We start from the raw sequence: 25,636 nt of genomic DNA on the forward strand, positions 1-25,636 counted from the left end.
GTACTTGAGCTCCTGGGCGATAGCGGCGATCTGCTCCACGCGGTCCTGGTGTGCGGCCAGGTCGCTCTCGAAGGCCTCGTGCTTGCGGATGAGGGCTTTGATGTCCGACAGGGTGGCCGTCTCATAGTCCCGGTGCTTCAGCATGGCCTCCTTCCCTGGGGTGGGGCGGAGGGCAGGGGGTGCTTCGTCAACAGTGCCAGAGGGATGTCCAGCCAGAGTGATGTCCAACCAGAGGGAGGGAGACTGGGTGTGGACCCCACGCCCTGCCTTGCCGAGGATGGTGCCATGAAAGCTAGAAACTTCCAGAACCTTTTTCCTTGCCCTTTGCAGGAACCTCTACGCCCAACTAGATCCTGGATGGAGCTGGGAGACACTGTGGGGCTGGTGGGCTTGAGACATATCCCAATTCAAGCTGTGGGTTCTAAACTTAGTATCCTTTATTGGTAGACGGTAAGAATTTGGATTGTGCTACCAGGGCTGGAAATGTGGACACCCATCTGCGGACCGCTGTGATCTGGAGAAGCAGCTGGCGTTGCAGCCGTGCCTCAGCAGTGGGGGGAAGGGGAAGTCTGAGTCAGGGCTCTTCCAGGAGCCTGACCCCTGGCACTTGGGCGCCAGGCCCCCTCGGGGTGGGAGTCCTATCACACATCTGTTGCTCCACACTATCCTAAGGGCTTTCCATGTGCAGCGAGGCAGGGCCCACTGTCAGGCCCTTTGAAGGAAGGGAGGAACACTGCTATTAGTCCTGGAGCCTGGCTAATTATACACCCCAGGACAGAAGCTCAAGTGAGCCCTGCAAGCACAGTTAAGGGTACTGCAAAGAACCAAGGGGGAAACGCTGGCCGGGAAAGGTGGCTGGGACCCCCAACCCCTAAAGCTACCTCAGGCTACCCCTGGAGCGGCAGCTCAGAGACCCCCTCCTCAGCTGGCACCAAAAAATCCAACCAACACCTGCCTGCCTAGGGCAGGGGATGGCAGACAGCTCCTCCCCACCTGCTCTTCCTCTGTAAATGCGGCCAGTGCCAGCCCGAGGGTAAAACCTCAATGAGGTGACGCTGAGAAGGCCGAGTACCAGCCAGTCCCGTCTGCACCTCAGCCACCCCGTGGACAGGGTCCGGCACTGGCGGACAGGAGGTGGCAGCCTGGGACACTGACTGCACTGGCCCTGCCACTCCAGCCCCCAGGCAGCAGGCTCAACCACAAAGGCAAGCCTGCAATTCCCTTCTCCAAATTGCCTTCTCCCAAGGGTGGGAACCAGAAATAGTAGGTTACCACTTTTCTGCCTCAGCAGAGTTTCAGCAAGGGAGCTGCCAGGGGTGTGCTGGGAAGAATCGGGAGGAGGGGGCCACGGCCACGGCTGCCTGGGATCCAGGCCAAGGGGCAGCCAGGCCGAGGCGGGGGATGGGGGCTCATTTTTGCTTTCTCCCCAATCTAAGACCCTGTGAGAAGCATCCACATGGGCGCTCACTCCTGCAGGCTGTAGGGATGGTGAGGGGGCACAGAGTGATGGTGGCTCAACCCGCCCTCTGCCCCCCAACCCCCCACAGGGGTGTAGAGGGGTCGGGAGGCCGGTCTGTCCTCCTGTTTTGCATAATTGGGTGGTTCAGAGGACAGAGGCTTCAGGTCTTGGGAATGAGAGTGGACAGGCCTGCCGGGGGACTCCGGGCTAATGCAACGGGCAGGGCCAGATGCCAAAGTGCCTGTGGGGAGGTAGGGGTGGGGCAGGGGCGTGTGGAGGCCACTGAACCAGTTGGGCCCTGGCTGAAGACTGGGCCAACTTCTCCTAAATGCCTTCGGGTGAAAGCCGGCCAGAGTGGTTCCCAGGGAAGGAGGTCCGGTGGGCCGTCACACCCACACCCCTCGGCCTCAGGAGACCATCTTCTCAGGGCCTCTTGGAGCCCCAGGAGAGAGGCTGAAGGGCTGATAAGAGGCCCCCAGAAGGGAAATCCCCAGGGACGACACTCAGAGCCTAAGAGAGGATGATGGAGCTACAACCCGTGGATAATGACAGGAGACAGCTCAGCCCAAGCGTGGGACACGGGTGCTGATAAATCCACTTACACATCCAAGGGCCCTTGGACAAGAGAGATGTCAAAATCTGCAGTTCCCTGGGCAGGGACCTCACCTACCTGGAAATTGCTGAGCACAGCGAAGAGGCTCAAGAGGTGTTTGTTGAATGAATGAAGAACAAACGAATAAACTAAATGCCAACACCCCCTCCCTCAGGTCTGGGGGGCAGAACCCACGGGCGCCATTTCTGTGAGGCAGAGGGAGGTGTCTGCATCCCTGGCCCAGGCGACCTTTTCCTCGCCTCGCCTTCTGGCTTCTCCTCCTCTGCGTTCCTTCCCTGGCAGAGGAGGGATCAGGGTATTGCTCTGGATCGGGAAGCTGCTGTTGGAGAGCAGCGGCCTAAGCTAATGTGAGGAGGGCATTAGCAGGGCTGCAGCTAGGGACACAGGTGACACAGGCCCAGGTCTGCGGATCCTGCAGAGTTGCGTGTCCGCATGCCGGCAAGGGTGGGGCAGGCTCCGTATGGGTGCCTCTGGGTGGGTCTCAGCAACTGACCAGGGTTGGGGCTGCCTGCCAAATAGCTGGGTGGGTGGGGCCAGAGGAGCCCCCAGGGGCTCAGTGAGGATCTCACAGGGACCTGGGAGGCTGGGAGGGATGAAAAACCATACTGAGCAGTGCAAGGAAGTGTGAGACCAGCTGGGCAGTGGTGGCAGGAGGGCCAGGGCAGGGAGGGCAGGAGGCAGTCAGAAGTGGGAGGGTGGGAGTCCAGTGGAAGGCGCTCGGCTTTCCCAGGCGCTGGCCGTTTCCTGAAAGCTTTTGGGCCCCTGGGATCCGGAATCTCAGCCGTGGTGTGGGTCCCGAATGAGGGCCAGGGACGTGATGGAATTCCACATCCCGAGCCAAGGGAACAGGCAGCTGCAGAGCTGCCGAGAAACCGGAGTCACCGCTGCCCTTGTGGGAGAGGGCCCTCAGGGGAGGCACCGGGACAGGGCAGAGGTGAGAAAGAGCTCCCACGGCGGGCCACACCGAAGGGTGCGTGGCTGGTGGTCAGCGAGCAGCAGGTGCAAGTCGGGCAGCGGGGCCAGGAGGCGGCTCCCTGGCCCGCCCTAAGGACCGTGCTCAGGATCACAGACCAGCCAGCACTGGCTCTTCAGTGTGAAGTCCACAGTCTCAAAGGGTGCAGGGCATGGAAGGCAGGCTGTGTGAACCCAGGCTGCCAGAGAGGGGAGAGCATACCCCCACGCCCACCCTGGCCCGGAGGGGCGCCATACTCAGGGGAGACGTGGCAGAGTGGCAGGGACAGGGGCCACGTCCCTGTGCAGCTGGCACAGGGTCCAGTGACCCAGGAAGGAGTCCACCTGTAAGTAATCTCTGAGGCCAGGGCAGATTGGGCGGACCTGGCCCCAAACTGTTCCTTGCTGCCTGGGGCTGGATGAACCCAAAGCGGCATTTGTGACATGCATGTTCCCAGGCAGCAGGAAAGGGGGCCTGACAAACAGACGCTATGCAGGCAGGAGGGGCTCTGTGTGTGTGTGTGTGTGTGTCTGTGTGTGCGTACACGTGTGTGTGTCTCCGACAGACAAGAAAGGAGGGAGGGAGCTGGGAGGGTCATACCGTCGGTCCAGGCCTCGTGGATGGAGGCCTTCTGCCGGAACTTCTCTGCCAGGTGGTCGAGCCGCTCCAACCTGCGGATCTCATTCAGCAGCCACTCCTCGTAGCCCTTCTCGGCCTGCTCCAGGTGCTGCCAGCCGTTGTTGATGTCCTGTGGGGGCAGGAGAGGGCAGGGCTACCACGGGGAGCTGGGGCACCCAGCAGGGCAATGCCTCCCTGAAGGATGACGGGAAGGCAGCAGACATGGGCCGGGGTCACACCTCTCCCCGGCTTCGCTGTACCTGCGTGCCTGGACAGGGCCCAGCACATGGCAGGTGCGGTCAACACTTCTGGAGTAAATGAATGAGTGAAAATGAACGAATGTCATACGGGGCATTGGGAGTCAGAAGGTGACTGTCCAGTGAATACTGTCCCTCCCCTGAGAAGGGGCCTCAAGCACTGGAGGTCCTGGAGTCACAGCCAAATGAGGGTCCAAATTCAAACAATTCCACACAAACTATGGTGTGGTTTGGGGATGGGTGTAAAACTCTGCGGCGTGATGGGGGGAGAAGGAACACAGTAAAGCGTCCAGTGCATGCCCCACCGCACTCTGCACCCCGAAAGCTGTGCATTCTAGTTAAGAAAGACCACGCTGGGGAGATAAGCCTGTGGGTGGTGAGGAGCTGCCCCTCGCCCCTCACAGGGAATCTGCAGCTCCGCACACCTCCTGGGCCCTGGCCCACCCTCAGCCCTCCGGCACTCACCGAGACCATCTTGCCCTCGGAGGGCATGAAGGCGGGCCGGTTGCTGAGGCGCAGCTTGGTCTGCAGCGTGTTGAAGTTGATCTCCAGCTGGCACTTCTCCTGCACCTTGGGCGGCTTATGGACGCGCCGGTAGTCACGGAAGTCCTCCAGCTTCTGCTGCATCTCCTGGATGGTCTTCTGGGGCACGCGGTCCTCCAGCCAGGGGATGGTGCGCCGGATCCACTCCAGGAGCTGTGGGCCCACAGGAAGCTGTGGTGGCCTTCGCAGGGGCCCCTCCGAGCACAGACAGGGCCGCCCCCGGCTCATGGGCACGTGGGACCTGGATGTCCGAGGGCCCCACCTTGGGGAATCACCCCTGCTCCCCAGCTCGACTTCTCCATGATTCCCGATGGGAATCCCACGACCAGGAATTCTGGGAACGCATGCCCCCTCTGAACCGCGGGGCTGTCCTCTGGCTCCTTCCTGCTCCTGCCTTTGCTCTTGGTCTTCCTCCCCTCATCTAAGCGGGGCAGCCTCAATTCAGACGCCCCTCCTGGACGGCCGCCCCCATCGCGCCCCCATGAGAGCCCGCTGTCGCCGTCTGCACGGAGCTCCACGCTGAGAGCCTCACTGCGTCCTGGCCACTGACGGCAAGCGCCTCAAGGGCAGGGCTGGCTGCACGCCTGGCTCACTCTGGGGTGGTCAGTGCCAGGCACGGGGCCTGGGACATAGAAAATTAGAAAGTACAACTGAAAAAGAAAGTGACCTGTATGAGCCACTCATGTCTTCGATGGAGTGAGACCAGGGTACAAACAAGCAAACAAACTGGACATTCTAGAACAATCCTAGGAGAGGAAAATCGATTATTGTCCAGCATAGATAGGCCCGGGGAAGCGGTTCCCAAATGCCAACCTCTGGCAGGATGAGAAAACCAAGGACAAAGGTCTCCGTGTGTTGACATCTTGGCGCATGATGCCAACTGCCCTCTCTTGGGAAGGGCTGGGATTCTAAGATATAACCTTTAACCTTTCCTAGGTGTTAGAAATGATGGTGGGAACAGACGGTAGCTTTTTCTTTTAAAAATATCCTTAACTTGGCAAAATAAAAAGTTCACCACTCTAGGTGGGCTGGCAAATACTTTCCTAAATTTTCCTGGTCTGTGAAATCTCAAAGTCTGGGAACCACTGGTCTAGAAGAGCAGTCAAACTACTCCTCTTGGGGAGCTTAGATGTTTTTATTTTTTTAATATGGAAATTTTAAAAATGAAGGGGAGAATCTAGAAGAGATGTACTAAACACCCACATTCCCAACTGACGGTCCGGGTTCAGGTTCTGGAGCAGGGCTGCCTGGGTTTGAACCTCCGTCCCACCAGCCGCATGATGGTGGGTTTGTGCCTGACCCTCTCTGGGCCTGTTTCCTCACTTGGAAAAGGGGGTAATAGGAGTTCCCTCCTAACAGGGCTGTTGTGGAGATGGTAGATCCTGTTCGTGAAGTGCTTGCACAGGGGCCTGCCATGACAAACTGCTGTCCTGTCACCATATCAGCTCTCGGGTCTCCCTCCATCCTACGGAATCAAGTCTCTCCACGGGTGGGGCATGGGAACAGGAATTTTTAAAAAGCTCCCCAGCTGATTCTAATGCAGCCAGGTGTTCAGAAAACTCTGTCCTTGAGTACCTCTGTAGAAACCCAAGCTCGAGACCCCAGGAGCCAGCCAGCATAGTGACACAGCAGTCTGACCCCTTAGCCTTGTAAAATCAACCCGCAAGGTCACATACTGGCTTGGTCAAACTCCACAGCCTATATAACCTTACGACCTTTTCTAGAAAGTCTCGCTGCCATCCCTGCCCTCCCCTCTGCAGATGTCACATGACCTTTGGCAGAGCGTTAACAAGAGGTGACCTGATCTTTCAGCTCTGGCGGAGCCACCAGGGCAGGGGGGAGTGACACACTCACATCGCTGGCCAGCCTCTCATAATCTTCCATCAGGTGTTCATTCTCCTGGTTGACAGCCAGCACCTTGCAAATCCGGTTGGCGGCAGTCTCAGCCTGGGGCAGGGGAGGGGAAAGCACACAGTCAGGGCTGCCTGGGGGCTGCTGACCCTCCCTCCTGACAGGCACGTCCCCTGAAAGCTGGCTCATCCACGGCCCACACAGAAGTCCCCGAGGAGGGAAGGAGAGGAAGCACAGCTTCAGCAAGATGGGGCCCTGAGTGGCTGTGTCCCGACAGGCCTTTCCGGGGTCCCCAGAGCTTACTGCTGAGGCCCCCGCCAGGGGAGCTGGGCCTGGGGGCTCTCTCGACTTGGACCGTGGAGGTGCTGAAGGGGACTAGGGAGCCGTACGCCCACCCACTGTGGGGGAAATGGGACTCACAGGCCCTCCAAGAGGAGGGTTGGGTGAGGCTGGGTAGGGTCCTCCGTTAGGCCAAGGACCCTCCCCTTGGCTGGGAAGGGAGACTGCGGGGGAGGCCGAGCGCCAGAGCTGTGGCGGCGGGCAGAGGGAGGGGTGCTGGCGCCCCCCAGAGAAGTCTGGTGGTCAGTGCGCAGGCAGAGCATGCCTGGCCCCTTCCTAATCCTCCCCTCGAGGAGGCTGCTGACGGCTCAGAGGGCGGAAGTCACGATCCACAGGGCGGAGGGGAGCCAGGGCTTCGGAGAGTAGGGGGCGGTGCAGACAGTGACTAGTCTCTGCCCAGAACTACAGGACTATGTCCTGCTTTGTCCTGCTGGGGGGAAAATGCAAGGACAGGAGAAGGAGGGTGAGGGATGCCACACAGAGACCAGGTACCTTTCAGGAAGCACAGAAAGGGTCCAAGAAGAAGAGTTGAAACGGCAACAGAACAGGAACAGAAATAGTGAGGAGGGTCTACAGAGTGGTGGGGAAGGAAAACAGAGAGGCTTGGGGATGGCTCCAGACCTGGCTAGCTGCAGGCACTGATGCCCAGCCTCCCCCTTCCACACGCTGCTTCCGGGACAGGTGGGGAGGTGAGTGGGGGGCCAGCTGAGGGTGGTGTGTACACACACACACACACACGCACACACACCCTGCTTCATGCTGCAGGACACAGGCCAACGGCCACAGGCAGTGCTCCTCAGAGGTGAGGCTCACAAGGGCCTCGGCCAACGAACACCCAGCCCCTAGTGAGTGCAGGAAGCAGAGCCAAGATCGCAGCTTGTGGGGGAGTCGCGGAGGTGAGTCCCTGACCCTAAATCCGGAGAGACAGCCGGCACCCCAAGCTCAGCTCCACCGTGCTGTGCAGGCCCGCGAAGGTGCGGGCTGCTGGTCAGAAGTATCTGGGTTCACCGCTGACTTCCTGGCACCCAGCTCGGGGCTCGGCGTGTTTGAGGTACTCAAGAGTTGATGAATGAATGCGTGAGCAAAGGAACAAGGAGCAAATGCTTTAGTGACTAGAAATAAACTATCAGGAGAGAACGGGCAAACTTGGCGCTAGGGCGAGGGTTGCCCTTGCATTCATGAAACAAAACAAAACCCAGAGAGCGCTCTTTTAAGAGACTGGATTGAACCTCTGGGGAAAAGACAGCCACAACAATAAAAGCATTACAAGGATGTCCTGGGAAGTAAACACGGGCCGGGGGGAGCTGGGCTCGTAGCTGGAGAGGCCTGGATCCTGCAAGTCCCTCGGTGACGGGCAGCTCCCAATAGGCTGGCTTTTATTTCCTCCCTCACGAGAGGGGCCCAGCTGCCTCAGAGACTCCCAAATGCTCTGACCTGGGCTTTCCTGCCAGCATCCCCTCCCACAGATGCCTCAAGGCCTCCGGTCCCCCGCACCAGAGCTCAGCTCTAAGCACGAGGGGGCAGTTTGGGCAGAGAGAAGATACTCCCTCGAGGGCAGTGCGGTGGGCAGTGAGGCTGGCCTGGGGCCCGCGGAGGGGTGAGGCCAACACACACGTGCTGTTGGTTGGGGTTTGTGGCGAGGGATCTCCTATCACCGCCCGCCCCCACCCTGCCTTCCCGCTAGGGTGAGGGGTCCCCTCCACTCTCCCTGCCTGTGCCCCGCCACAGAACACTCCAAACACGAGCTCCGACCACCTGCCGGGCCGCGGGCGGGGCGCTTAAGGGGCCAGGCACCGTCCTGAGCCCTTCACCCGCACGAGCTCGCTTCACGCTCAGGACAGCCCTGAGACGGGCACTAGCCCGCTCCGCGTTTTCCACGTGGGAGAACGGAGGGGGAGGGACTTAGCCGAGGTCACACTGCTGAGAGGCGGCCCGAGCAGACGGCCCGTGGGAAGGCCCCCACTGGCCTTGAGGCTCTGAAGGAGGCAGCAAAGTCGCCGCCCCGTGACTTCAGGGTCCTCCTCTTGTAAGTGGGGATGACGGCACCCACCCCTCCCGGGGGTGTGCAGGGCACTCGCAGAGCCTGTGCGCGTGGAGTCCTGGGAGGAGTCCCTAGCACGCAGTAAGTGCTCAGTGAGAGCTCATTTCTTCTTGTTCTCCTCCCTGCCCAACTGCCAGCTGTGACACAAGATCAAGCTGCTGGGAATACACCGCTGGCCAAGACCAGACACCCAGGAGGCAAGTGGGGGGGACAGAGCCGGCCAGGCCTCCACGTGGGGGCAGCTGGGCACCGTCCCGCGGAAGCAGAGGGCTCCTGACAGGCGCGGCGGGGGCACGTGAGGTCAGCCAGGCTCGGGGAGGGCCGCCACCGCGAGCAGACACCTCTGACGGCCCTACCTGTGTCCGCGGGGCTGCTGGGGACGGCGGCCTGGCGATCTGGGTCAGCAGGAGCAGGCTCAGAGCCTTTCCTGGGGCCTTGGGGAGGGGACGGAGCTGCAGAGCGGGGCAGGAAAGCCAATGCTCCGGGCGAAGGCACAGCCAGGGCAGCAGGCAGGTGGCCGGCACGGGTCACGGAAAGAAAGGGCGGGGCGGCCGAGCAGAGGAGCACAGGCCCAAGCTGCGCTCTGCCATCTAAGGTGAGGCTGGGATTCAACTGCCTTGTCTGAGAAACCGGGATGCCACCGCCCATCTCACAGTGTGGGCTGTATTCACAGAGAGACTACCTGCGGCGTCTCGACACTGGGCCAGCACCAGCTCAGGGTGGCAATGGAGGCCCACAGTCACAAGAACCTGCCAGACTGGGTCGGTCCTCAGGCCGCAGCCCGGGCAGGGGGACGTGGGGGCGGAGGGGTGGCGAGGGCGAGTCTCCAGCCACAGCAGTGAGGGTGCTCCCGCCCCAGCTCACCTTTTGAGCCCCCGAGAAAGCGTGGTAGAAGCAGGACACGTAAGTCATGATGGCTTTCTCATCTGGCCTCAGAGTGCCTACAATATCTGCGCAGAGAGAGAGAAAGAGAGAGAGAGGCAGGAGAGAGTGAAAGATGCAGGAAGGGCGGCCGAGGCCCGAGGCTCATGCGGGAGGAATAGCGCTTGCTCGGGACTGGAAGCCAGACCCTGGCTCCGGCCTGGGTGGGCATGTCTTGCCGAGGTTTTGTAGAGGGGAAGGGGGAGGGTCCGAATAAGATGGATTCCTTTTTGAACCAGGCCTGAGTTTGTGAAACACTAGCTAGGAAGCCTTGTTTGGGGCTGGAAGGATCAGGTGTTATTTGATCTTCCTGGAAACATAAGGAAGATCATGTCCGGTGTGACCACCTACCACCTTAGCATAAACCCCTAATGGTCTCCTGAGCCCCCAGAATAAAACCCAAACTCCGGATCCCAGACTACAATGGTCCTACATGGCCTGGCCCTGTCACGTTCTCCGACCTCATTTTCCTCCCCTCTCCTACTCTTCTCCAGCCATTCCTTGAATAAGCCGCGCTTATTTACACCTCAGGGCCTTTGCACTTGCTCCCCCCTCTACCTGGAACACTTTTCCTGCAGCTCTTCACCGGGCAGCTCCTGCTCATCTCGCCTCCCCTGACAGCCCCAGCGAAGCAGCCCCCATGCTTCCCTGTCCCACCATCCTGTCCCATGCTCTCGACTGCACTTATCCCATGAAATTACTCTATCTGTGGACACGCCTGTTGTCTGCCTTGCCCACTAGAATGTAAGCTCCATGAGAGCAGGGACCGTGCCTGACTCAGTCACTGACTGTATCCTCAGTGCCTGGAACACAGCCTGGCACAGGTCAGGCCCTCGATAGACAGTGTGGGCAAAGACTAAATGGGCGGAGGTGCCAAGGAGCCGGGGGGTGGCTTCCAGTCGGAGAGAGGCCGCTGCCGTCTGCAAGAGAAATGAGGTGAGCACGGGAGGCGAGAGGCAGCAGCGGCATTGGGCAGTGGCAGCGAGGTGGGCCTGCCTGGCCCTGCCCGGTACCTTCTGCGCTCCCGAAAAGGCATGGTAGAAGCTGGACACATAGGTCATTATGGCCTTCTCGTCGGGCCGGGCCGTGTTCACGATGTCTGCAAGTGAACAACAAGGGTTAAACCGCCCAAGCAGGGGCGGGTGGGGCGGGGGCGGTCACCCACTGGATCCATAGGCTCCCAAGGCCACAGCCATCCTGGCAGAAGGACCCTCAGAGCTGATTCCACGGCCCTTGGCGACTCCAGTGGGCTTGGCTTGGCCACACCCTTGGCCCCTCCATCCCCCAGGGTCGCTGGAAAGGCCAAGCCTGTGGGAAATGGATTAAAACGAGGCCACTTCCTCTCTCTGAGAATGGCCTCAAGGGGCTGCTAGACGGTCAACCCCAAAGGCCACCAGAGGCCAGATGCATGGGTCCTGGCTGGGGGTGGTACATGGCTGGGAAAAGGAGCAAAGCCGGAAAAGGAAAAAAACACTCCACTTTGGTGGGCTCCAGGCTCCGAGGCTGCAGCAGGCAGGGAAGGCAGAGGCCTTGGTTATTTGCAGGAGTCAACGCTCCTGGCGACCTCCCTCGCCCCTCCGGAGGGAGGGGTGGGATCAGTCAGGAAGGGCTTTGGCAGGGCACCTGGGCCCAGCCCGAGAGGCAGCCCCTGAGAGCTGATCCTCTTCAAGGACCTCTTCCCCACCATCTCCATCCCTGGCTGCTCAGGCTGCGCCTGCTCTGGCTCCCTGGGTGACACCACTGTCCCCAGTTGACGCTGATTCATTCAGGCGCTCTGGCTGGCTCCGCCAGCTCCCTGAGGTTACCGCAAGACATGCCCACCAAACAGGGTGCTGACTGAACAAAAGGGATGTACTTACCCTCTGCATCCAACATCTTGGGGATGTCTAGGTATTTCTCAGCCACTTCAAAGGCATTGTTCAGGTTGGTGACGGGGTCGTCCTGGGGGAGGGAGGTGAGGGAAGGAGGAGAAACTTGGTCGGGGGCGGGAGGCACAGCAGAAGGAACAAGGGCTGGCCCGGAAGGGAGGGATCTCGGGAAGGGCTAGGACTGGAAAGCGTCCTTCGGGCAGATCTCAGCCACCTGTGCTGCTGCAGGGAGCGGAGAGGGGAGGGGGGACACCCGGGTAAAGTCAATGCCTCCCCAAAGGAATGCCTCTGGAAATCTTTGTGGGGCAAACTGTGGACCCTTTCTCCAGAGACAATGAGGGCGTGCTCTTTTCTTAGAATTCCCATCCATCCCCAGACCCCATATGAAGACCCCTGCCCTGAAACCAGACACTGTGGTCCAGACCTGAGAGAGCACTGGACGTGGGGGGTGGGGTAGGGAGGGAACGGAGAGCATCCACGTTCTAACCTCCCTACTCTGACTGCCCCGCTGCTTACAGGATGAAAGGCACTTCACCCTGACCCTCCCTCACGTGCCTTCACCTAGCCTTTCCAGCTAGAGCCCAGTACGATTACTCACTGCGGCTTGAACGGGCTAAGTGCAGGCCTGTTCCTCCCCTACCTGGGATGCCCGCTCTCTGGCCCTCGGCTGCCTCCTCCGCAGAGGCCCTGCCCCCGCCGGGCCAGCTCAGGTGTGCCTTCCTTCCTCTGGAGCATTTGTCCGGCCCCATCCCCCCTCCACCCCCATGCAGCCTGAGCACATGCACAGGGCCCTGTGCGGCTGGTTAGCTCTGGATGCAACTGTCCTGCCTTCCCCGCGAGGCTGGCAGCTCCTAGAGGGCAGAGCCTGGGTCTTACACGCTCTGTACAGGCGAAATAGAACAGGACCCCGCACGGGACAGGGCTGCCGGCGGTGATGGTTTAGAATTCTTTACCCCTCCCCAAATGCTTCCAGAATCTAGAGGGTTAAGGAAGGGCGACTATAAGGCACGGCCGGCCAGGCGCTACAATAACCCCAGGTAGCTGCGATGCCCAAGGAGGGAGAAGGGCAGTCCCCAGGGGAGCAAAGGAGGCGAGAATCAGCCACCAAGCCTGGCGTCTGCTGACAGCTGGCACAAGGCCCTCCCAGTCTGCCCATCTGAGCACAGAGTCCAGCTTCGGACGCCAGCACAAGGCCCTCCCAGTCTGCCCATCTGAGCACAGAGTCCAGCTTCGGACGCCAGCACAAGGCCCTCCCAGTCTGCCCATCTGAGCACAGAGTCCAGCTTCGGACGCCAGCACAAGGCCCTCCCAGTCTGCCCATCTGAGCACAGAGTCCAGCTTCGGACGCCAGCAACAGATGGGCTTGCGGGCGGTGGCCCGGAGTCAGGGTCAGACTCGGGGTGTCTGTGGGTCACTGAGGGGAGCAGGAGACGCATACCTTTCTCAGCTTGTCATACTCAATCAGCTCTGGTCTGTGCCGGTGGATCAGGGCATTGAAGGCAAGACCGTCCTTCCAGCTGGGGATGGAAAGGCCAAGGTTATGAGTAGAGCCCCCACCGTCATGGGAGGGCTGCAGGCTGTGGGCACCCACAGGAATGGTTAACTCCCACTCAGTGAGGTGGTTTAGAGCGTGTGCCTGGCACTGCAGGCAGACGGCGTGGCCGGCTGGCCGTGAACCTGGCTGCCGGAGCCAGACCATCTGAGGGAAATCCCAGCCCTTCCACTCACTGTCAGTGTGACCTTGGGCAAGTCCCATAATCTCCTGCTACCTCAGTTGCCACATCTGTAAAATGGGGTTAATACAGTACCTACACTTCACTGGGCTGTTGTGAGGATGAAAGGAGTAAATACGTGAGGCTTTGGCCGATACCTGACAAATGACAAGTGCTTTGACTGCTCGTTCCCAGGGTGGCTGTGACCTGCTGAGCGCTGTCCCTGCGAGGCCCCACTGAGCTGTGCAGGCCACCGCAGGCCCTCTGCACCTTGGCTGACCTGACCCGTGCGCTGGCTAAATGCCGGGATGTGGCTTGGCAAGAGGGGCTCTGTTCAGAGGAAAGTGATAGCTGGTCACAGCCCATACTGGTCACACTGGCTCTTTCATGGGTCAAGGTTAATGACACCTCCTTAGAAAGCCCCCCCCCCGCCCCCGACTGTGGTACTCTTCCCGTTACTTTCTATCACCTTATCCTACTTTGTCGTCTTTCTATGACTCCTCTCACTACCCGAAGTTACGTTGTTGGTTTCTTCACGCCTTTGTGAACTACTGGTTCCCCTGCTGCGGTGTTACCTTCCAAGGGTGGGGACTTTATTTTGGTGCTGCTGTATTCCCACTCTTGGCATGGAGTAGGCACTCCACAGACACTTAGTGATTGAATAAATAAATGAGTAAGAAATGCACAGGGACTTCCCTGGTGGCACAGTGGTTAAGAATCCGCCTTCCAATGCAGGGGACGCGGGTTCGATCCCTGGTCAGGGAACTAAGACCCCACATGCCTCAGAGCAACTGAGCCTGCAGGCCACAGCTACTGAGCCCACGCTCCACAAGGAAAGATCCCACGTGTGGCAACTAAGACCCAATGCAGCCAAAAAAAGAAAAAGAAATGCACAGAGGACCGCCAGCTGGTGGCAGGAAAAGGAAGGAAACACACAGAGGAGCTCAAGGGAGGGACCAAATGCTCTTAATGGCAGAGCACAATGGTCCCCAACGTCCAGTGCCAGGGCTCCAGGGAGCCTGAGGACACAGCAGGACCTCTGTGGATCCCATGAAGCCCCGTTCTTCATTCCTGCGTGTGCCCTCTCCCTGGTTCATCCACCCCAGGAGAACACCAGAGGCTTAGAGAGGTGAGGTCACAGAGTCACGCCAGATCTGACCTCGGGGCCACCCCCAAAGCCTGCACTCCTAACTCCCGGGCCATGCCACGCTCCCAGATCTCGTGTGGCACTGACCACACTCACCTCATGGACACACTCATTTCCCGCTCTCAACCGAGGAAGAACAGGCTCGTGCAGGCGAGTCTTGTTCCTCTAGTGGACACGGTACATTTTCCCCAACACTAAATTCACTAGCAACCGTAAAGGACGGCAGGTCCCTCTTGAGAGGTCAAAACAAAGGAAGAGCTTTGTTGTTGCTTCTGAGTTACCTTGCTTGGGGAAAAAGAAGATTCTAGAGGGCCTGCCAGAGTGCCGGGCCTTAATGCCTTTAGCCTGGGACGGCGAGGTGACTGCTGCCTCCCCCAGGGGACGCAGGGACCTTCCCAGGGGCTCACGGGGGCCAGTGGCAGGGGGAGGGGCTCCTGAGAGCTGGCACCTCACAGACCATGACAACACCACAGGAAAAGAGAGAGGGTGGGCGGACAGCATGTCAGGTCCCGGGAAGCAGAGTGGGAATGATGCGGGCCGGGGTGCTTCAGCCGGCGCTCACCTGATGTGGAAGTTCTGCACGTTGACGTTCTTGTACGGGGCCGTCTTTCTCTGGCACCAGAGAAGGAGCCCCTCCTTGGCAGAGGTCTCTGCAAAACACATGAGGACGGTGAGCACCGGCCCAAAACAAAACGCTCAGAAGCCAGGCCCGGGGGACTGCACTTTCGGCTCAGGCATGAGGGTCACACAGAACCTGGGGGAGAGGCCCTCGGACAGAGCAGCAGCAGCGCCCCTTCCAGACGCGGGCGGGCGCCTGCTGATCCTAACGGCACGCCAGGCCCCGAGGAGCGGTCACCTGCCTGGGGTCACCCCACAAGTGGCAGTGACAGGCCAGGGTGAGCGCCTGAACCTGCGCCATGTTTCTGACCCCAAAGCCTGTGCCTTTAGCTGGCAGGACACACTGCCAAGCAAGCCCCTGAGGCGGGGCTTGGCCTCTTCTGAACAAGGGGCATAAGCGCCAGGCCTGCCCACCCAGGGTCTCCAGATCTGGCCGCGGCTTCGAGGAGGCGGGGAGGGAGGGCCCCGGGAGGTCCCTCCGCTCCCCGTGGACGGCTCTGACTGTCCTCAACGCACAGGGAGTGCTACAAGGGCAGGGAGCACATCTGTCTGGTCACTGCTGTGGCCTGTCACCAGGAGCCCCCTCTGCATGCTGGCCCTGTGGCTTTTCTCATCCTGTGGTGGCCTGGACCAACCCCAGGTCCATGGGGGCCAAGGTCCGAGGGTGGGAGGTTGAGTGGAAACATAGGTGCTGACGCCCAGGAGAACGAGGCCAGGCCTGACTCTATCACTAGTTTGCTACTTGACTGTAAAATGGGGCCAATCATGCCCACTTGACAAGGGTGGTGTGAGGGTCCACTGAGACGGGTGGCTGCAGGGGGGACCCTTCACCTGCAGCCTGGGCCAGCACCTCTACTAACCACCCCCAGGCAGGGCATGTGAGTGATGTCTGAACACAGGAAAGAGCCTCAAACCATGAAGACAAAAAGCCCGAAATCCTAACTAAGTCCCCCCCAACTCGGGTGGAACCAGGGTGGGGAGGAAAGGCTGTTCTTTGCCCGTGAGCAGGTCCTTGGCTCTCACCTTCCACAGAGATGTCCTGGATGGCGAACCTGAGGATGATGGTCCAGATCATTCCCAGGGTCATCTTTGCGTTGCCGTCCACAATCTCTGCACACAGGGAAAGGGGGCAGAGGGCAAGAGGCCTGTTAAAACCAGAGTGGGACTCCCCAGGCGGCCCCCGGCCCTGTCTAGAGATTAACTCCGATCATCTGACAGAGCTGCCTAGGCCTGTCCTCCACCGCCTTCCCTGGGAGAAGATGTCCCCTGGACACTCCGCGAAGTGCTGTCCCTAAGGCCTTCTGCTGCTTGGCACCTTCGGCCTTCCATCCCCGTGTATTCTCGGCCACGCAGGCCTCTTCCTCTCTGGGCAGCTCATTCTCTTGACCCAGCCCAATGGACTGCTCCCCGCTGAGCCTCGTCCCAGGTGTTGGGCCTCCGTTTCCAGGCCCCACCACACCTCATGGGCATGCCTCTTGAGAGTCTGCCCACTTCCTTCAAATCCCACTGCCGCCACCTTCGTCCGAGCCACCGTCATCTCCCTCAGATCCTCACGTGCTGCCTCCTCCATCCCCACTGCGATCCACCCCACGCAGCAGGCAGGGTGGTCACTGGGACAGGTGGACTGGATTTGTGTCGGTCGCCTGCTTTGTGTTCTGGAGTCTGGCTTACAAGGCCTGCCCTGCGTGACTCCCGCCTCCCTCCCCAGCATTCTCCAGCTCTGTCCTCTCGACAAGCCAGCTCTCTCTTGCTTTAAGGATCTCACACCTTCTGGCCTGCCACAAAGCACACGCCTCGACCCTTTCCTCAGATGTCCGGTCCTTCCCAGTCTCTAAGGCTCTGCTTATATGTCACCTCCCGAGAATGGCTTCCCTGACCGTCCCGGTGCCTCTCTCCCCAGCACCCTGCTCTTCCCCTCACACAATGATATGTACTGGTTTGTCTACTTGTTCACTGTCTGCCTTCGTGATCACCTCTGCACCCCCAGCACCTGGACCCGGCCCTTGAGAAAGACACGGTGCTGCAGGAAGGGGAGAGCGGGTAGCACAAGGTCCAGCTGATAAGTGCCTGCTTTCTTAACTAACCGAAAACCAGCCACTCTCCCAAACTTCTGGGAGTGAAAGAGAAGGGTTTGGACCACACGTTCTTCAGCTTCAGCAACTCAAGAGAAAAATCACTTCTGCAACACTCAGGCACCGTGTGTCTGCAGCCAGGTGAGGGAGGTGCGTGCAAGCGGCCTCTTCCTGGGGCCCATGGGCCCGATGCGCCTTTGGCGGTCCTCTCAGGCCTGCCACCCCCGCGCCTCTCACACACCGGACGCGGGAGAGAGGGTGCGGAGAACGGAGGGACACTTCAAGAGAGCTTGCTCACCGGCCTCAAGAACAGAAAACTCTAGGTGGGCTTGATCTGGGAAGGAGGCACGATGGTCCCGCAGAGGATGGGGCCCAGCCTTCCCTGAGGACATGCTTGCTAGGAAAGGGTGGGTGCTCTTTTAGCCACTGGAGAGGCTCCCCACAGCGAAGCCATGGGCTGACGGCCGAGGGCAGCTCTCGGCTTGAGGGTTTCAGGAGAGGAGATATGCGTAGCCGGCCGCCTGGAAGCAGGGGAAGGACACGTTGTCTGTCCAGCCCTCTCCCAGGGCTAAGAACCCCACGGGTGGAAACAAGGCCGAGCCTTCCCAGCGTAGGGTGAGGGCGGTGATTCATTCAGGAAATCTATGCTGCGTTCCTCCCGAGGGCCAGGCACCCCAAAGCTGGGGACGGACACAAGCTGGAGAGGAGGCCGCAGCGCCCATACCCAGCCGGTGCCATGAGCAAGTTGGTCATGGAGGACTCAGAGAGTCCCTGTGAGGGGAGGAAGACGGCCGCTCTCATGACACATCCACCAGCTGCTTCTTGGACCTGCAGCTGTGCCTCCGAGTCCCGACCCCTCTCACAACCCCCACGGGGAAGCCATGTTCCTGCAACTGCCTAGATGGTGTGGAGGGACAGGGGGCCGGGGGCGGGCGGGGACTGGGGCGCTCAGGTATCCCAAAGCCCTCGGAACGGCTCCAGTCGGCTGCCCTCCAGAGGCCCGATGGCCACGGGGATTGGGAGTGAAGCAGCTTGGGCATGAACGGAAAACATTTTTAGACTGAGTTTTTCTCCAGATGAAAACTGATGACTGCCACGGGTCTCTCCTCTAACCCCTTCTGTATTTACAGGCTAGCATTTGAGCAAAATAAATGCAGCTGTGAGAAGCAGAAGGCTGGAGGGGAGCCAGGAGGAAAGATCCATGCAAGAACAGAAAATCTCAGGGCCTGATTGAGTTCAGGGTTTTGATTTTTTTTTTTTTTTAAACAAACACCAACCACCTCAACCGTGGCATGCGAGGCTTGGCAGCCCTCCCTGGAGAGGTCCCGGGTTGGGGCAGAGCCTTGGAATGCGGGATGTGCATTCTGGCCTGGAGTCTTGGCCAAATTCTCGGAGCCCTGTCATTAGCAGCAATTAGTTTTCTTTGTTTTTCTAAAAGCTGGGACAACATGGATATGGGGGTGTAGGAAACCCTACTCTGACTAATGACCAGAACTGGGAGCCCAGGCCGATGGGGAGCTTCTGGGCTCTGTCAGGCCTCGCCTGGTCTCCAAAGGCGTCTGTGAGACAAGAGCCTGCACTGAGGGAGGGAGGGCATGCCGTTGCTCTAGGGAGGGCTCGGAGACAAGGGTCACAGCTCCAGGTACCCGCACGGGGCCCAGAGGATCCTGGGTATCCTGTCAAGAGGCCACAGTCTCCCAAGCTGTGCAGCCAGCGAAGTCTGCTCGCTGACCTTTGGACTTACACTCCCTGCCCCAGAGCCCTGACACCGGGCCTCAAGCGCCCTCCCCTACTCTGAGCCCTCCTGCCTGCAGACACCAGACAGGGCCTAAGGGCGAAGGTGCTGCTGGCTCAGAGAGACGCCGTGTCCCTCAGGCCCGGCACCAGGAGGGCGAGTGAGGGTGTCCGGGGTCCAAGTCAAAGCCATTCCTCCCCCTGTGCCCCTCATGACCGGGTGAGCTGGATTTCCTGGTCTTGGGCTGGATTATTCTTTGGGGTAAGGGAGGGAGGTCTGTGGGCCCGGCATCACATCAAGGGCAGTCACTGTGGTCGCTGCTCGGTGTATCTGGGCTTTAAGCACCCCCAAGTGCTCTCTCTGCCATCAACACAGCTTCTGTTCCCAAGGCAGAGGTCGGGCCCCATCCGAGCTCACCTTCCGCCCCGATGGAGACCAGCTTGACTCCTTTGCTGGCGATGAAGTCCAGTGCCTTGTTCACATTGTTGATTTTGTGCACTCTCATCTTGCCCCGCTCCGGCTTAGGTAACCGCTCCCCTGAGGGCCGAACACCGAGAAAGAGAGGGAGAGGAGCTTCAGGGCCCCCGCTGCTCCCCGGAACAGGCCCAGGCCGGCGCAGTGCCGCTGCTGCAGCCGGTAAAGGCCTCGCTCTTCCCCGAGCAGCAATGGGACGGCGGCGGCGGGGGGGGGGCAGCATCCCGTGGGCACCCGCAGGAGGGGGGCCTCACCTGAAATGACCTCCAGGAGGAGCATGAGCTTGAGCCCGTCTCGGAAGTCCTCGTCAATGTTCTCGATCTGCGTGCCGGCCTTCCTCAGGTGGGAGTTGCACCAGGCTGTGAAGGTCTGGGGAAGCGGAGAAGAGCATGGCTTGGAGGGTCGGCGTGGCCGTCAGGGCTCTCTAGCAAAAGGGCCGGGTCACAGCCCTGACCCCGCGACAGCACGGCTGCCACGGGGCCCTTGCTCAGGGCCAGGTCCTGGGCCCCACCTTTTATCAACACTGACACTGTTTCCGGTCTTTACAGTGAGCCAGGCAGGTCGATGTGAGGACACTGAGGCTCAGGGCGGTTAGCAGACTACCACTTGTTAGCCGGGTGACAAGCGGCCGAGCGTGGACTGGAAACCACGTCTGCCAGCCTCAGAGCAAGTGCTGGCCCCACCACACCCTGAGTGGGCCCACTGCACGCGTCGGGCAAAGGTGCTGACGGAGCCGGGCCCTGAGCATGGAAACAAGCAGCAGGGGTCCAGCTCCCGCAGACACGTTCTTCTGGACAGACACACCAGCCCTCCATCCCCCTGGGCGGGCAGAGCAGACCACAGGTCCCACGGCCCTGGCTCCTTCCACCTGTCCCTCCCCTCAGGCAGGGGCAGCAGTTTCCCCATCACTGGCACAGAGATGACTTGGGACAGGAAAGCAGTTGGAAAACAAGCCTCCTGTAAATTCAAGGTTTGCTCAAGTCAGTCTCTCTTCGAACCACCAGTAGCCCAGCAGCAACACCTCCCCCAGAGGCCGGGCGCACAGATCCTCCGAGCCCTGTGGCACCCCTACCTATGCTGTTTCCCTCGAGGCCAGACACCCTCTATTCCCTGGAGAACATCCCACGCCCCACCCTTCCACATCTTAAAATCCAGTGTATCTCAGAGGGGGCTGGAAGGCAAGTGGGAGGCAGGCACCCACCCCCACCAGGGTCAGGCAACCACATCTGAGGACGAACTGCCGGAGGATCACAGGGCACGCGGGTGCTGGAAGGCGAAGGGGCCTCTTCAGGTGGAGAGGCCCGTGGACAAGAAGCCCAATCCCCAACCAGAGCACAGAATGCCCGAGTACGTAACCAGCACTCAGCCCCCTGCTGGCTGGGGCCCGTTATCAGACTTCAGCGCCAGGGATGCACGTCACATCAGTTAAGGTGCACGTGCCCAGACGCCTTCCGGGGAGACAGGCCCCCGCGGCAAGACCTGGGAAAAACCCGACGCCTGTTTCTCACGGGAGCCCCCCGCTCTGCCCTCGTCAATCCGCAGGGCCCGGCGTGGAGGTGGGCCCACAGCCAGGAACGCGCCAGAGCCCATGTGCACCCGGCTGCCGGCAGAGGCCGTGTGGGGCTGGGGGGCTTCCAAGGAGCCTCTGGCCAAGCACCATGTGTTCTGACAACCGTCGCCAGCCCTGCTCATTCAGAGACTCAACACAAGGCCCCTCCCAGACAAAGAAGCTGCCTGATCAATACGCTGCACCACAGGTACAAGGTTTCCTTCCAAACCCGAAGCGGGGGGAGGGCTGCGAACGGGCAGGGCACCCCGCCCGCCTCCCGCCAACACGAAGAAGAGTTCTTCCACCTCGGAGACAGACACCCGCATGAGGCCGTCTCCTCAGCGACGGGCCCCTGTGCCCCGCTTCCGCCTCGCCTCAACCCGCACCCACCCATCCCACAGAATCAGTCCCAAGTGCGGCTCCTCCCGACGCCCCCACTGACTTGCTTGCCCCACCCCGACTCTGACTCGGATGCCCCCTCCTCGTGCAGATCTAGCACAGCACCATTCTCTCCGCTTCTGCCTCCTCACAAGCATGAGCTACTTTGGGCTCTGGCCAGGAGCAGGTTCTCAGCAAGGCATCCGCCTTCCCCCCCCTCACTTCCCACGCTCCTTCCCCTCTGCAGCTCTCAATTCAGACAGACCAGGGCTACACCACTCGTGTGGGCAGGGTACCCAACCTTCCTAACGTCAGCTTCTTCATCTGCAACCTGGCGATGAAGACACCACCTGGGTCACGGTCAGTGTGAGGGTTTGAAGCGGCAATGCCTGTAGAGCACGTGGCAGGTGCTCATAAGCGGCAGCAGCTCTCCGCACAGCCCGTGCTTCCCGGGATCTCCTCCTCTCCCGACACCTGGCCCGCCTCTTCCACTGAGTGCCTTCTCCGTCCCCTGCCTGCCCCCGCCACCGCGCTCAACCCTTGGCATCTCTCTGACAGCATTCTCCAGTCATTTTGGGTCTTATTGGATGTTACGTGCATGTGTGCGTGCTCCCAGGGAGTAGGAAGTAAGTCTCACATCGCACATGCATTTAGAATGCCCAAAGCACAGCAGCCTCGGCGGTGGGCGGCGGGCGGGCGGGGAACTCGGCCACCCTGTAAAGCAGAGGGCAGCAGCAGGCCAGGCTGGGGCAGGAAGTGGCAGGGGATGCTGGGCCTCTGCTGGTGCATGTGCCTGAAAGATGCTGCGGGGCAGCAAAGTGGCCCATCACATCCCGTGGCCGAGGACGCAAGAGGGCAGCTCCCAGAGGGCGAGCGCCCTGGTGCTGTGGTGCTGCTGGGCCGAGATCTAGGCGCCTGGGCTGCAGGCAGAGCTGGGCACGTTATCTGAATGGCAACACTCTCTGCTTCGGCCTGCCTGGGTTACACCTGGGGTAACCCTTCAGGGTTTGAATGCCAGCCCCTCGGCTTACTTCTGTGTTTCCAACCAAGTGACTTGGCCTACTTCCACCTCAGCTTCCTTCTCTGTAGGATGGACTTACCAGAATCTACCTCCTGTATTTGCTGTAGGATTAAATGGGGGTGGGGGGGGGGAATGCTTTAAAACATCTGGCACAGAGCTTGGCATCAAGTGCCAGATGAACTGAGCATGCGCACACATGCGAACACAGCCACCCCGGCTGCTTCCCACTCCATTCCCAGGAAGGATGAGAGCCCGTCTCTCTGCAAAGGCCCTTACTCCACGGCCATGGTGTGGAGTGGTAACAAGATACAGCACACCCTCTCACTCCAACCTGTGGAGGCTCTGAACGAACCTCACCTCACTGGGTTCAGGCAGTCTGTCCTCAGAAGGTCACGACACCGTCCACCCTGCAAACATGCGTCCCATCTCTGCACCTTTGCTCATCTTCTCTGGGCAGGAAACAAGAGCTCTGGCTTGGGGCTCACACAGACCTGTATTCCAACCTTGCCTCGGCCACTGAGGCCACCTGCCGGCGGGGTAACCTTGGGCAAGCAATGAGCCTCAAGTTCCTTGTTGGTGAAATGGAGGCCATAATCTCCCCTCTTAAATGAGGATTAAATAAAACAATGCAAGTAAATCACTTATGACTGTGCCTGGCACAGATTAAGTATTCAGAGTTATACAAATCTCAGGGAAAGGACTATTTTTAAATAAATGGTAACTCTGCCCTGTACTTCTGTCTCCCTGGCTGGAAACAGGCAGAGCCCCAAGCAGAATACAGAGCAGGTGCTTAGGGGAGAATATCCACTGGCCTGGCCTCGGTGGTGAGGAAAAGCCTGTGGGTATTCTCCTGAACCTGACACATGATGGGAACCCCGCCGACAGGCCTCCCATCCTCACTCCACGGCCTGCGTGGCCCTGATTCCTCCTCCTGGAAGACGAGGAGCATCTACTGACACCGGAGGCTCGCAGGGTCCTGGGCTCGGGGCAAGGGGAGCAAGGAGTCACGAGGCCCTCCTCGGGAACGAGCCCACCATGCGCAGCCCCTGCTCCACGCGGCATGACTGGTGAGTAGGAGCTGGAGTTCCAATGGAACATGAAAAATTCATAGCTTCTTCTACTTGGTTACAAAAATAACATTCTGCTTACTCACTCCCTCTCCCTACCCAGTTTAGACTGAGCTGTGTGGGGTGGGTAGCGTGGAGGGTGGCTGCTATAGATGGACGTCTCGTGGGCCCACTGTACCCCCGCCACCATGCAGATCTGTCAGAGCACGAGCTACAGAGCCCGACTGCCCGAGCGTGGCAGGCCCCACTGGCTCCGCGACGCCCAGGTCACTGTGGGGCAGGACATATCCACTCCCTCGACAAGGGAGGGTTTGCTGCATGCCGAGCCAGGGCCAGGCCTGGTGCTGAATCCACAGTAGTGAGCAAAGCAGACCCAGGCTGCACTCTGAGGAGCTCCCGCTCTGATGAGGAAGAGGATCGATCTCATTAACCAAGCAACTACTCAACTACAGAAGAGACACCCTTAGGAAAAGTGGTAACAGTAACAACCACAGCAGATACTTCTATAAGCTAACCATGTGCCGGGCACTGTTCTAGGCACTTCGTCACACGTTAACATCTCTCATCTGCAAAGCTACTTTGTGAGGTAGTTGCTATTTCTGGCCCATTTTACAGACGAGGGAACCGAGGGTCTGAGAGGCGACGTGACTTGCCCGCAGGTAGTCACGCACCTGGAAAGTTGCAGAGCTAGATTTAAAGCCAGGTACTCTGGCTCCAGCAGCCACACTCTGAGGTATCATCCTGCATTTGTCCTCCTCTCTCCCACCCCCAGAGAGGGAGCTGAAGAGAGCGTTTAGGATGCTAGGGAACAGCTCCTGATCTACTGGCCGGGCAGACACGGGGAAGTTTCCCTATGGAGAATAAGTAAGATGAAAATAAGGGAGACTTTCCAGATAATGGGAACAGCATGTGCAAAGGCCCTGTGGCAGCGAGAACACAGCCCGGCTGGAGAGAGTAAGGAAGGGAGTGAGGGAGAGCAGGCTGTGTCATGAGGCTGGCAGGGCCACCCTCATGGGGCGGCTGCTGTGTGGGGACTGACCCAAAGGGGGCAAGGGTCAATGTGTGATGACCAGGGAAAAAAAAGAGGGTAAGGAGCCTCTATGAGAAACTTGGCAGGAGGAGGAAGGCAGAGGAGCCGTGCTGGAAATGCCAACACTTGTAACCAAGCAAGGCAAACTCAAGGTTTCGATTTCATCTGGGAGGGTCCGGAGCTACTGGCCCTCTGTGAGAGAAGGGAAAGGCAAAAAGCATCTCAAGCTCGTCTGGGTTTTATTGTCAAGGTCATTTTCCAGGGGCAGTACTGATTCTGAGCGGTGGCCGTGTCCCCAGCACCTCACCTAAGAGGCGCTCGATGCAATCACCGGGCTGACAAATCCTGACTTGGAGGCCCGATTAGGCACTGGGCATGGGAGGAAGCAAAACAGACACAGGATTTACATTCTGATGGCGGCGGGGGTGGGGTGGCCAGTAACTGCTAATTGCTAGTTCTTACCATTCACACATAGCAAGTCTTTAAAACCTCCAACCCCAAGGTCATGTGAGATATTATCATCTCCATTTTACAGATGAGGAAACTGAGGCAGGGAAAAGTTAAGTGACTTGCCCAAGGTCACACAGCTATTAACACAAATATGGGGCGGCCACTCATTCCTCTGAGGGGAATGCTACCTACGGGCCTGGCAAAGCAGAGCCCGCAGAACCGAGTCAAGAAGGGCCCCGCCCAGCCTCAGTCCCCAAACTGGAGCTGAGCTCACAAAGCGAGGCAGGCAGGGCTGTTTCCCTAAAAGCCTGCCTGCTTCTTAAAGGGTGGCCTGAGCCCAGTGTGCGAGGCCAATGCTGGCCTGCCATCCTGTGAAGGGAGCTTGCACCCAGCCCTTGACCTATCTAGGGAGGAAGGATGTGGACTCGTCTGCCTTTGAGAACACACGTGAAAAAAAACCACAAAGAGCCTTCAAAACTTGCCTCTGCACACTGGCAGCCTGTTAAAGATTCTTCTCTGGTTGTTAAAATAGCACAGGGTGTAGGGGGGAGGCGGGGTGGAAGAAGAGAGGACGAGCTTGTTGGTTTGTTTGGGATCCAGTCACCACTCCCTGTGCCGAGGCCCGAGGCCCATGCACTGGGGAACGCAAGCCTCAGAGGACACCCCCCCCCCCCCAGCTGTTTCTGCTTTGTCACTGTGTGTTGGGGGAGGGGGAGAAGGCCTAGCATCGTTGGTCATAAAGTCCTTCCTGTGTCACAGGGACCCCTCCCAGTTGCCAGGATGTGGGGTGGCTGTGTGAATGAATGATGGATATTGTTTGGGAGGTGAACTAAACGGCCAGGAATGTGGCAGCAGTGGGCTTTAATGAGCTATTCATCGATGACTCCCTCCCCCAACCCAAAGAGGTAAATTAAACCCTCT

At 59.5% G+C, this 25,636-nt stretch overlaps 1 protein-coding gene across 6 annotated transcripts in view; it reads right to left on the reverse strand.

Moving 5' to 3' along the window:
• Positions 1-25,636, reverse strand: part of ACTN4 (actinin alpha 4) — a 73,288-nt gene that overhangs the window by 9,065 nt on the left and 38,587 nt on the right. For 4 of the 6 annotated variants that reach the window (XM_036833605.1, XM_036833608.1, XM_036833603.1 and 1 more), the window contains exons 2-12: positions 19,475-19,589; positions 19,164-19,283; positions 15,963-16,049; positions 14,884-14,971; positions 12,901-12,979; positions 11,454-11,535; positions 10,608-10,693; positions 6,297-6,389; positions 4,365-4,595; positions 3,625-3,772; positions 5-155 (exon numbers count right to left, since the gene is read on the reverse strand). In XM_036833605.1, coding sequence (XP_036689500.1) covers positions 5-155; positions 3,625-3,772; positions 4,365-4,595; positions 6,297-6,389; positions 10,608-10,693; positions 11,454-11,535; positions 12,901-12,979; positions 14,884-14,971; positions 15,963-16,049; positions 19,164-19,283; positions 19,475-19,589 — 1,280 coding nt within the window. Of the gene's footprint in view, positions 1-4; positions 156-3,624; positions 3,773-4,364; positions 4,596-6,296; positions 6,390-9,537; positions 9,624-10,607; positions 10,694-11,453; positions 11,536-12,900; positions 12,980-14,883; positions 14,972-15,962; positions 16,050-19,163; positions 19,284-19,474; positions 19,590-25,636 lie in introns of all 6 variants that reach the window. The other 2 variants (XM_036833606.1, XM_036833604.1) reach the window with 1 other exon arrangement.

The sequence above is a fragment of the Balaenoptera musculus genome, chromosome 19, assembly GCF_009873245.2.
Source record: "Balaenoptera musculus isolate JJ_BM4_2016_0621 chromosome 19, mBalMus1.pri.v3, whole genome shotgun sequence".
Taxonomy (NCBI): Eukaryota; Metazoa; Chordata; class Mammalia; order Artiodactyla; family Balaenopteridae; genus Balaenoptera; species Balaenoptera musculus.